At 43.2% G+C, this 12,229-nt stretch overlaps 1 protein-coding gene across 1 annotated transcript in view; it reads right to left on the bottom strand.

The window, feature by feature from the left end:
* ATP2C2 (ATPase secretory pathway Ca2+ transporting 2) overlaps positions 1–12,229 on the bottom strand; it is a 68,794-nt gene that overhangs the window by 21,167 nt on the left and 35,398 nt on the right. Inside the window, exons 8-11 of the mRNA XM_006926722.1 lie at positions 4,492–4,641; positions 4,335–4,403; positions 3,928–4,003; positions 72–138 (exon numbers count right to left, since the gene is read on the bottom strand). Coding sequence (XP_006926784.1) covers positions 72–138; positions 3,928–4,003; positions 4,335–4,403; positions 4,492–4,641 — 362 coding nt within the window. The remainder of the gene's footprint in view (positions 1–71; positions 139–3,927; positions 4,004–4,334; positions 4,404–4,491; positions 4,642–12,229) is intronic.

Here is a 12,229-nt window from a genome sequence, read left to right as displayed (position 1 = left end):
ATTCCTGCTCCCCAATCTCCCCGCCTTGTGTTGCTGCCCTGATGAGTTGGGGGAAAGCACAGCAGCCTTACCTGACCCCAATCGTGAACATGCTGAGAAGGTGCTTCCCTTGAAGCCAGCCAGTGAGCATGATTACGCCTGGGGAAGAGACCAGAAACAAGTTTGTGCACACACACATACATTCTCCCACACTGGAAGGCATGAAGGCATTTCAAAATAATTTCCTTAAAGAGCCTACAGGAATATAGACACAGGGCAATGATTAATAACCTCAAGGACTTACAACCATTCTTTTTAAAGGAAGATACTTTCATACCTACAAAAAAAGAATGGTTTTACTTTTTCAGGAAAGCATCAAGCCAGATCAAGTAAAGAAAGAAAGAACCAGTTTATTTTGGGCTATTTGTAAATATTTTCCGATTATTCCAAAAGTTCCCATGTGCTGTGTCTCCAGGACTCCCCCCGAGGTGTCTGATGTGGCAGATGACAGCTGCTCCCATGATGGACAGATGGGCCACTGTTTCTTAAATATTTTATCTCGCCGTGCTCATGATTAAATACATTCCCTTTTCCATTTCTTTTCCTTCATCAATCATTTACCCAGTGTTTGCTAAACACCAGGCACTGTGCTAGGCTCGGGGCACACGGAAAAGGTCAGAAGTGGACCCTCAAGGCAGAGAAGTGGCACAAGCCACTCTGAAACCCGGGAAAGTTCACGAGATGTTCTGGCAATGGGGAAAAGTGGACTCGGTTTGCTCAGCTGTAAAGTAGACATAATGACCATGCCTTCCTTAAGGAGTCGTTTCAGGATTTAAGATGTGACACCCAAGTGCATAGCACGGCTCCTGGTCCACAGAAAATGCCCAGTTATTAACTGCTGTTGCCATTGTTATGGGAAGTGGGAAGGTGAGTGGAGTTGTTTTTGACACACCTTGGAGGATTTGCGAAAGATTGTCAGCTTTCTTTCTCAAGAACAAGGAGCCAGGGCAAGTTATACGCTGAGTAGTAGTGTTGCGGGAGGGGACAGTGTGTCACAAGCTCTGACTCATTAGGGTTTTTCTTTTTCCCACACTATAATTAGCTACATCACTCAGTAGTCAAATGAAATCTTAGCGGGAACCCAAATGAACCCAGATGCAAAAGATTTAAGGGAGGAAATTCTGTTAGAAATTAGGGGTGGGGCGGTGAGTCTGGAGCCCCAACAACTAAGACTCACCCTCACGCTGCCACGTCCCCCAGACCTTGCTGCAGAAGGCTGCAACTTGCTCATAAGAGCTCACACAAGTAGATTTGTGCACATCTCTAAAACCCAAGTTTGGTAATTTCACATTGGTAACTTGAAATTGACAATGCTGAGAGTATTTATACCACAGATACTGGCAAACGCAACTTGTTCCTGGAAAGTCATTGTTAAACTTTTATCAGCACACCACAGCTTCCCTGCATCTTCCACTCAGGTCCTTATGGATCCATGGAACCCAGTTTGAAAACTCCCACTCTTTTAAAACAGTCCTTGAAATATTTATTATAAAGTAAGAGGTCTGAGTGATATTGTGGCCTGGCCGTGAACACACGAATTTAACTAAGTTCTAATTTAACTGAGGAATAATGGCTTATACAAGGTAATGACCTTGTAGGACTCCTGACTTGGAACTTATCTTTTTTTATAAACAAATTTCACCTTGTGGAAAGGGCTGTTCACACTATCTATTTGACAGTGCCTTAAAGCATATCTACTTGATTGTTCTTGGGGCAACTGGGGTAGGAATAGCAATACTCATTACAGTCTCCTTCTGGTCACCCCAATCGTCAGAGCACATGTTGGAAAACTTTGTTTATAACAGGCCAGATGGTTTTGGCTTTGTGGGCCATAGAATCTTTGTTGCAACTCAACTTGGCCACCTTAGCGTGAATACAGCCATAGATAATATGCGAATGGGCGTGGCTGTGTTCCAGTTAAATGTTATTTATGAACACTGAAACGTGAGTTTGAATTGAAACTTGACTTTTATATACTTACCATGTTATGAAATACTATTCTTTTTTTTCCCCCCAGTCATTTAAAAATGTAAAAATTCTTTGCTTGTGGGCCATACAAAAATAGGTAGTGAACCCAATTTGGCCTGGGAGTCAGATTCTAATCCCTGCTTTAGAATTCATTAAAGGCCTCTGGGCATTCTAGTCTGTCCTGACGCCTGATCAAAATGCAATTCCAAGGATGGCAAATGAATGGTGATTCACAGCCACTTTCCCATCCTGTGTTCATGACAGACATCACTAATCCATCACAGTCCTTTGTGCCACCATGCCTAAGCATGGCCTCAAAATCCTCTCACAGCACAGGCCCCACTAGCTGTGATCAGACTTGACAAGTTAAGATAAACCTCATTTTCCATCACTACTCTAGGACAAAGTAGGGTACAGAGGAGAGAAGAGGGCATAGAGCTACTTAAAAACAGAAAATCTAGTGATTCAGCAAACTCTGAGCCATAAATCCAAAGCTGAAATTTGGAAAGGAGACTAGACATTAGAATGTTGGGAAAGGGAGGCCAGGGAGGAGAAAGCGAGGTCTGTCCTCAGCACAACAGAATTGAGAGCCCTGACTCCAGCACACATCCTCAACCACTTTGCTAAATTTATCACCTCCTACAAGCTGTAAAGGAGTGGGAGATACCTTCTATGCCTTTGAACTAACCCTTTCTTCTTCCTGAAATGCCCAATTCCCAATTTTTTCACTTGGCAAACACATCCTGCAAGACCCAGTTTGGCATCACCTCTTCCTTGGAGCCTTCTCAACTCTCCCACACAAGATTAACCGCTTTTTTTCACATGACATATTTTTTCGGGTGTCTCTCCCCTATTTGTCTGAGGCCTTTCAAAGGGCAAAAGCTGTGTTTTACTCATCTTGGTGGCCTCAGAACCTATCACAGGGCATGGTGTGTCACAAAACACTCAATGAATTCATGCATCTGGGTGGCCAAAGACACAAAACTGCTGTTAGGAGGGACAGTGGTTTCTACCGAGAACTTTCTCTGGCTCCACAGTTTTAGCCAGACTCACTAGTATGTCCTCTTGTCACTGCTTGTGCTTTGGGCAGTGGTTTTAGTTTGCTACTTTATTAACCTAGTAACTCAACAAATGCTTAGAATCTACTATGGGCCAGGCTGGTCCTGAGGCTAGAAATGAAGGACACAGAATCAAATCCAGAGCTGGAGACAGCAGGAAGAAGCAGGTGAAGAGACCAAGGCAGCCCCACAAGAATGTTCAGGTGTAGGACTTGAATTTAGGTCTACAGCAGCATCGCATTGATGCTGTTTTTGGTGTGTTTCCAAAGACCATGAGGCACAAGCCCAGCTACAGCCTGCTTAGTGGCATAGAAATTTGGCTGGGCACATCGCTAAACTACATTTCCCAATCTCCCTTGCAGTTAGGTAGGCCATGTATCTCCATTCTGGCCAATTGAGGATAAGCAAAAGTGATGACTTCACTTCCTGGTCCATGCTTAAAACCTTCCCAAACAAGCCTCGGCGTTCTCTCTTTCTCTATCTTTTGGCTGAATGGAATTATGACCAGCCTCCAAGGATGGAGAGGAAAGATCAGCAATAGTACAGTAGGAGCCTGGACCCCTGAGTCAGCGTTTGGAGGTGAGCTATCCAGGAAAGCCACTCGACCAAGAACACGGCCAGAAACTGTGATGTGCGCAAGAAATAAACCTTAAACATGTTAAGCCTTTATTATGCTAGTGCTGCTTGTTACAGCAGTTAGCCTGTTCTGACTAATACAGAAATCTTTTCTTGTTGTCAGAGTGTCCAATCTCAACCCCCAACCTTTACCCAGGTGAGCAGCAAGGTATTTGGGAAATATCTGTGGCTGCTCAGGACAACTCTCCCTAATCCCCAGGACGAATGCAGGAACTGTTTTACTCACCAATGATGCAGAACGAAAAAAGTGTCAGCTGTTTCCCCAGATTGTCCATGCTTTTTTGTAGAGGAGTTTTAGGCGTCTGAAAGGATGACAACAGTGGATTTGTTAGATAAGATCCCAGTAGCATCCCACAGCTTCTGCCTGGCTCTTTTAGATCTTGAGCTGAGTGACAATTACACAGGGCACACATATTTAAAAATTCATCGATCTTTTCATGTAAGATCATTGCATGCTGTTGTCTGTAAGTTATATCTTAACAAAGATCCTAATACATGTCTTAACATAAAAATAAAATTTTAAAAAGTATACTTGCATTAACCATATTCTCCTCATTCCTAAAGAGTATCATTAGCCAAGAATAATCTCAAACCCCAGCTTATAAGAAAACCAAAGCCCCCACTGGCCCTTACCTCTTCAGCCTGCATCATCTTAAACACTTCTCCAAACTGAGACCTTTCCCCTGTTCCGATCACGACTCCCTATGTTCAGGAGAGAGAAGTGTGAGATCTGAGTCTGGAAGCCTGCTGGTGAAGGAAGTCAAGGCCCCCAGGGAATCCCAGGGCTTACCTGCCCCTTCCCGTATTGCACCAAAGTCCCCATGAAGACGATGTTTCTCAGGGTGGTGATGTCACCTTCGCCTATCAGTGGGATGTCTGTCTTACTGCATGGCTCAGCTTCTCCCGTGAAACTGGACTCATCCACTAGGAGGTCTGTGACCTAGGGGACCAAAGAGAAAAGACAGTGGAATCTGCCCTCTCACCCTATAAACTGGTTTTAAAAGCACAGAGTGGTATCTAGTTCCTTAATGTCAACTGCCAATAGACAACAAAGAAGGAACTCATCGAAATCAGGGAACAAGTATCAGAATGTGACTTCAGATGCCTTGAAAACCAGAAAAGCTTTGAATGTGCAGCCCCTCTAGAAAAACATAAGAGTCTCATACCTTCTTTTAATATTATTTAAAATTTTAATGTTTAAAAAAATTAGGTAATAAAAAAATGAGAATATACCTTTCAAAAGCACCTGTGTCTTTCTTTACATTCCACATACTGCTCACCTTGGAGATGCCCCTGTAATCTGTGTGTGTGAACATCACTGAACCAGGTTATTCAGTGACAGGCTAAGGTTATGTTAACACCAGAAACATGGACACAGATACACACACACATGCATCAGAAAAAGAGGGGGAGGTGCTAACATTTCTAGAATACCTATTATGTGCCATGCCCTGTGCTGAGCATGTCACAAAGCTTATCTCCTAATCCTCATGCCTTCCATTAAAGATGCTATTATTTTCTTTATTTTATATTTGGGGAAACTGAGGCACAGAGAGTAACTTGCTCAAAGTTATACAGCTACATAGTGGCTGAGTAGAGGTTTGAACCAAGGCTCTGTTTCCAAAAACTACACTCTTAAGCATCTTCCAAACTGACCACACGCCCAGTAGGTATCACTCAAGAGGTGAGTCTCCTGTGGCCAGAACTATAACAGATACTGTTGAGGACATCAGGGGTCTAAGCTGGGCCCTCTCCCTCAGTACCTTATTATCTGAACACCATCTTCCTATAAACTCATAAGAGAACTGATAGGCCTTTCTCAAATAGAAGCGTGGGAGTTCTCTATGATTTCAAAATTTTTAAATTCAATAATAAACATTTAAAAATATGTCCACTGAGACTGGGGTAACTTCTGGTCAAAATGACAGAGTAGATAAATGCTGTGCTTGCCGCATCCCACAACCATCTCAAAATTATAAACTAAACTACAGAACAATCTTCACTGAGAATTTCCTGAAGTCTAGCTGAACAGAAATCCTATAACTAAAGTCATACAGAAGAAGCCACCTCAAGACTGGTAGGAGGGGTAGAGATGTGGAATGGGCCAGTACCACACCCACGTGTGGTGGTTAAAAATTGAGGGGAAAATCTTGGCTGTAGGAGTTGCCCCTGAGGAGCAAGGGGTACCAACCCCACACCAGACTCCCTGTCCCAGGGTTCCAGGGCTGGAAAGAGGAGTCCTTATAACTTCTGGCTATGAAAACCAATGGGGACTGCGCCTGAGTGAAACAGAGGGCAACTAGAGTCCTATGCATTCCTTGTAAAGGGCCCAAGCATGGACTTACTTGCTGACAGACTCATTCACTTGAGCTCCAGCACTGAAGCGGCAGCTCAAAAGGTATGAGGGACCTTTCTCCCAGATAGAAGTACAGGCAGAAGTCACTGTTCCTTTGTCGAGCCCTCCTACCACTCAGCCTGAACGCACAAGTGAGTACCATATCTGAGTCTCCAACAACCTAGCCAATATCATTCACCCTGCTCTCATGATTCTGAGACCCCGCTCCACCCAACTTGTGGGCTCACTCAAGCCACTTCTAGTGTCTTTTCCATACAAACAGCTTGTCTTGGCTCATGCTGCAGATTTTCTAAACTCTCCCAAAGGTTCACAAACCCCAAACAAGCAGCATCTGGCTTTGGTATGCCCCATACCTTCTGCTAAGCAGCCCCAAGCCCAGCACTAGTGGCAGGTGGCCACGGTTCAAGCCTTAGCCTATCTCCCAGGCACCTCTAGCCCACCATAAGTCTGCAGGTCACTTTGTAGCTTATACCAAGTGACTCCAGTAAGGGTACAGGCAGCAGAACCTGGCCTACACCAGAGCCCCTCCCAAGAGCCCCCAGAACCAACACACCAGGTGACCACACCAGAGCACCACCCAAACACCTGCATAAATGACATACCCAAAAGGCAGACTCAGCAGGCACCAGAAGCACACCAAAGAAACTCTTCCTCTTTAGTGTCAGCCCCTGCACAAGAGCTCCTCCACTGTAGTCATGGCCAGTACTCACAATCACTTGGCCTAAGGGTCAGTCCCTCCCACTGATGTGCCAACAGCTCAACTACAACAGGAAGGCACACACAAGCCACATAAGGGACATGCCTGAAGCACCTGGCTCAGGTGACCAGGAAGACTATGTCGCTGGGCCCCAAAGGACAGCTACTACATAAGGCCACTCTACCAAGATGAGGAGACAAGGTAGCTCTACCTAATACATAGAAACAGACAAAGGGAGGCAGCCAAAATGGGAGACAAAGTAACATATCCCAAATGAAAGATCAGAACAAAGCTTCAGAGAAAGAACTAAACAAAATGGAGACAAGCAATCTATAAGATTCAGAGTTCAAAACACTAGTTATAAGGATTCTCAATGATTTCAGTGAGAATGTCAACAAAGAGACAGGAAACATAAAAATGGAGCTAGAAAACAAAAAAGAACCAGTCAGAAATGAAGAATACAATATCTGAGATGAACAGTACAACGGTGCGTTTAGATGAAACAGAGGATCATATTAGCAATTTGGAAGATAAGGTAGCAGAAAACTCCCAATCAGAACAGCAAAAAGAAAAAAAGCAAAAAAAAAAAAAAAAATGAGGATAGTTTAAGGGACCCCAGGGACAATCATATCATAGGGGTACCAGAAAGAGAAGAGAGAGAGCAAGAAATAATGATGAAAGACTTTCTTAACCTGGAGAAGGAAATAGACATACAAGCCTAGGAAGCACAAAGAATCCAAAATGAGATAAACTGAAACAGGCCCACACCAAGACACATCATAATTAAAACACCAAAGGTTAAAGACAATCTTAAAAGCAGCAAGAGAAAAGCAATTAGTTATCTACAAGGGCACTCCCATAAGGCTGTCAGCTGATTTCTCAACAGAAGCTTTGCAGGCCAGAAGGGACTGGCATGAAATAGTCAGTGATGAAAAGCAAAAATCTACAACCAAGATTACTCTACCCAGGAAAGCTATCATTTATCATTATCATTTATTATTATCATTTATTATTATCATATTCAAAGGACAGATAAAGAGCTTCTGAGATAAGAAAAAGCTAAAGGAGTTCATCAACACCAAATCAGTATTAGAAGAAATGTTAGAAGGACTTTTTTTTAAGAATATGAAGAAGGAAAAAGATAAAAAATATGAATAATAAAATGGCAACAACTACGTATCTATCGACGATTACGATTACTTTAAATGTAAATGAACTAAATGCTCCAATCAAAAGACATACGGTGGCTGAATGGATAAGCAAACAAGATCCCTACATATGCTGCCTACAAGAGACTCACTTCAGATCTAAAGACACACAGACTGAAAACAATAGAATGGGAAAAGATATTTAACGAAAATGAAAACAACAGCAAAAAAGCTGGGGGAGCATTACTTATACCAGACAAAATAGATTTTAAAACAAAGGCTATAACAAAAGACAAAGAAGGACCCAGTAATCTCACTTCCGGGTATTTATCCAAAGAAACCCAAAACACTACTTTGAAGGGCCTTGTGCATCTATATGTTCGTTGCAGCATTATTTACAATAGCCAAGATATGGAGGTGACCTAAGTGTCCATCGATAAATGAATGGATAAAGAAGTGGTATGTATACGGTATGGAACATTACTCAGCCATAAAAAAAGAATGAAATCTTGCCATCTGTAACATGGATGAACCTAGAGGGTATTATGCTGAAATAAGTCAGATGGAGAAAGACAAATATCATATGATTTCACTTATATGTAGAATCTAAAAAACGAATGAAGAAACAAACAGAAACAAACACATAGATACAGAGAACATTTTGATGGATGGCAGATGGGACGGGGACTGGAGGGCTGGGTGAAGTGGGTGGGGGAAGGGATGAGGAGGTACAAATTGGTAGTTACAAAATAGTCATGGGAATATAAAGTAGAACATAGAGAATATAGTCAATAATACTGTAATGCGCAGTGTCAAATGGGTACCGGATTAGTTATATATCTAAGAAAATTTAAAAAATAAAAATGAATATAAAAATAGGCCCACCACCATAGGATCCCAGTTCCCAAGATGGAAGCAGCTACCACTTGCCTATGTAATGGCCATCTTCCCCTGTCCCTCCCTAACAGAACCCCAGTGTTGGGAGTGGTGATGTGCTCTGCCACGCAATCCTTTTTCCCAGCCTCCCTTGCAGCTCACGATGTCTGTACAATGTGAGGAGATGTAAGGAGAAGTCACCATAGTCCTGGGGAAGATCTTTGAAGGCAACTGAACTGACAGGCCCCCTTTGCCCTTCTTACTTTCTTCTTTCTCTCAGCCTGGGCTTTTATTATCATGGCTAGAGCTCCAGAAACCATCTTCAAGCATTAAGGAGATGACCACACCCAAGGGAAGTCAAAATAGGGGGCTGCGAGGAGCCCAGGTCCTTCATTCCATGGTGGAGCCACCATGTTGGCTCTGGACACTCTACTTCCAGACTCTATTATGTGAGAGAGGAATAAATTCCTGGCCAGTTAAAGTCAATATATTTTTTCTTAATCTATTACCGAACACAGTTACTGACTGATCTAGAGTTTGCATGTGTTTTTTAATCCTCAGGATATCAAGGGAAAGTCAAATGGCCTCATGAGACAGCTCCTAGCCTACAATGAAAGAAGAAATGGGACAACCAAGTCACCTATCACCACTGGCTACTGACCTACATACCCCGGACAGCAGAAATTAGCACATCACAATGGCAAGCAGAGATTTAGTTCCCAGAAAACAGTCTAATGGGATATGACAATAACTTGAATAAGTTGTACTTGATTTGAAAATTTGGCTTAGGTTTGCGGTTGTACATAAATTTGAAGTACATGGAATTTGTACCTAACTTTATGTTTGTTCACATTTAAGCAACATAAAAAAATTAAGTCAACACTGGGAAGGAGACCCCGTCGCTGAGTATGAGACATAATTAGAACAATCTGATGCTCTAATCATATTTAACCTGCAGCAGAAGGTTTGGGAGTGGGAAATAGGAGGGTGGAGCAGCTGGTGTTGGGAGGATGATCTGGAAGAGAAGGTAAGTTTCCTGGAGGATCTGGGACTTGAAACAGGTTTTGAAGGATGAGCAGCCATTTGGTGAGTACATCAGGCAGGTTCTCCAGGGAGGGAAATGAAGGCGAGTTGAGGAATGGATGGTGGGAAAACATGGCAATAACATTCTTGATCGAAGCAAATGAGAGATGGGGGAAGCAAAGAAAAGGCTCGTCTTCTCCCGGCACCCCACCAACACGACAAGGACAGAAGCCGGGAGTGCTGAGCATTGGCATCAGTCCACCCTCTTTGGGGTACAGGTCCCTGGGAGTGGGCAGAGCTGGGTACTGTTCTGGGTGCTGAAGCCACAGCTGGAAGGACAGCTGCCCTGTCCTCGGGGAGCACTGAATGGGAGATAGGACTCCACCAAGACGAGAGGGTAGAGGCAGAGGCAAGAGGTTTGGTCCATCTGGGGACACGTGTCGGGACCAGCTTGACTGAAGCAGAGCACTTGTAGAAGGTGTGGTTGGCACTCAATTACTTACATGTAAGTAACGAGGAGCCATGAAAAGTCTTGAGCAGAGAAGGAAGGGATGTGGGTGAGATATACAAAATAATATTAGATACTGGAAGTGATAGGCCAGTCTCCTTGGGAAGGAAAGCCTACACACAAAAAATATACAGCCCGAGTGAGGCAGAGGACACCCTCACGGATGGAAGAGCCAGACAGAAAGAACAAGAAGAGAATTGGCAGCAACTGGAACTAACTAGGCATGTGGAAGTAGGCAGAGGCCACCAAGGTTTAGAACGGAATTTTAAAAATCCACATATTGGATCCCGATTACATTTCATTAAAGTCTACTTGGAATTGGCAGGACTCTAACTAGTCAAAGGCTGAGTAAACACCTCTACCCTCTGAGCCAAGACATGAGCCTTAACTCTTCCTCAGATTTACTTGTTTTTAAATTCCAGTCCTTGCACTTGTACAAGACTATCTGAATGCTCTGGCAGCATGTCCAAGAGCCCCCTGCATCTTTATTCTGGTTCCTAATGGACCCAGGATGGTTAGGGACTTCATAAGAGTTCTTTTATTATTACTTTTTTAAAATCATGTTTGCACTTGTAACAATGTGAGAAAATTTAGTTATTCCATTTAGAAAACTGTTGAGTGGGGAGTTAGAACCCCACTTTCTAGCTGTGTTTTATGGAACCCTCATTTGTAGGAAATTCATTGGCACTCTATGGAGAAAGGGTTCCATGGTAATAAAAGTTTGGGAAACATGGGGTTAAACCCAGGGAACTGGTTTTCTTTACCAGGACTTCTCAGACCCTTCACTGTGCAAATAAGTGCTGCGACATTCCAAGTGGGAGCTACAGCCCTTGGAACTTCTTATGGAGCAAAATCTGGGAGCCCTGGGCTAGAAGGTCACTGAGCTGTTTCTTGCTCCAATGCTAACCCTTGCAAGCACACCAAGAACCACATAAACAAAACTCGGTTTAATTTCGGTTTTTGCTATTAAAGAACGACTAATTAAAATATGACTTGCTCACCCATTTTCTTTTTCTATTAATTTTAAAATTTAAAAAATTTATACAATCCATGAAGTGCTCCCCGCAATTACTCTAGCACCCACCTGGCACAGCGATTACAGTAATATTAACTATATACCTTATGCTATACTCTAAAATCCCCTTGACTGTTTTGTAACTACTAATTCGTACTTCATCATCCCTTCGCCTCTTTCACCCAGCCCTCCAACTCACTTCCTCTCTGGCAATCACCAGTGCCCATTTTCTTAATTGGTTAATTTGATAAGACTTCAGTGGATACCTATGATATACCTAAAGAATTTTAAGTCAGACTCTGATTAGGTGCTAAATAGGATAGTGTTCAATTAGAGTGCGACAGAAATCCAGAGGAGAAAAAATGTTGCTGATGATATGATAATAATAATTAACATTTGCTGAGGGTCTGTATTCTCTCGTGAAACATTCACAGTTATGCCATGGAAAAGACTGCTCTGATTCGCACTTTACAGATGAGAAAACTGAGGCTCTGAGAGCTTAGGAAATTTGCCCAAGGCCCAAATGCTAGGAAGTGTCAAAGGCAGATCCTGGTGCATTCTCCATTCTCCTCAGCACAGTCTGGCTTGGGGAAGTGAGTCGGGCCAGGCTGTGAGAGGTCAGAGGCAGAGTTTACTTTTGATGCATGTGAAGCAGGGAACCATTGCAGGCTCCAGGGTAGTAAGAGGCCCAATGAACATAGCAGCCTGGGAAGAAGACCCTCTGAGGGAGGGCTGTGTTGGATGGATGAGACAGGGAGGAGGTTCGGCTGGAGTGACAGCAGTAGTTGCCCAAGCATGAGCATCTTTCACAGAAAGAACTGCTATTAATTGGCAAGGTATTACAGCATGAGGAAATATCCTTCAGCCAGGTGATCAAGGTCACCATCGGCAGTGATAAGTCACGG

The sequence above is a fragment of the Pteropus alecto genome, unplaced genomic scaffold (genome assembly GCF_000325575.1).
Source record: "Pteropus alecto unplaced genomic scaffold, ASM32557v1 scaffold7, whole genome shotgun sequence".
Classification (NCBI taxonomy): domain Eukaryota; kingdom Metazoa; phylum Chordata; class Mammalia; order Chiroptera; family Pteropodidae; genus Pteropus; species Pteropus alecto.
This window is presented reverse-complemented; position numbering and strand designations above follow the sequence as displayed.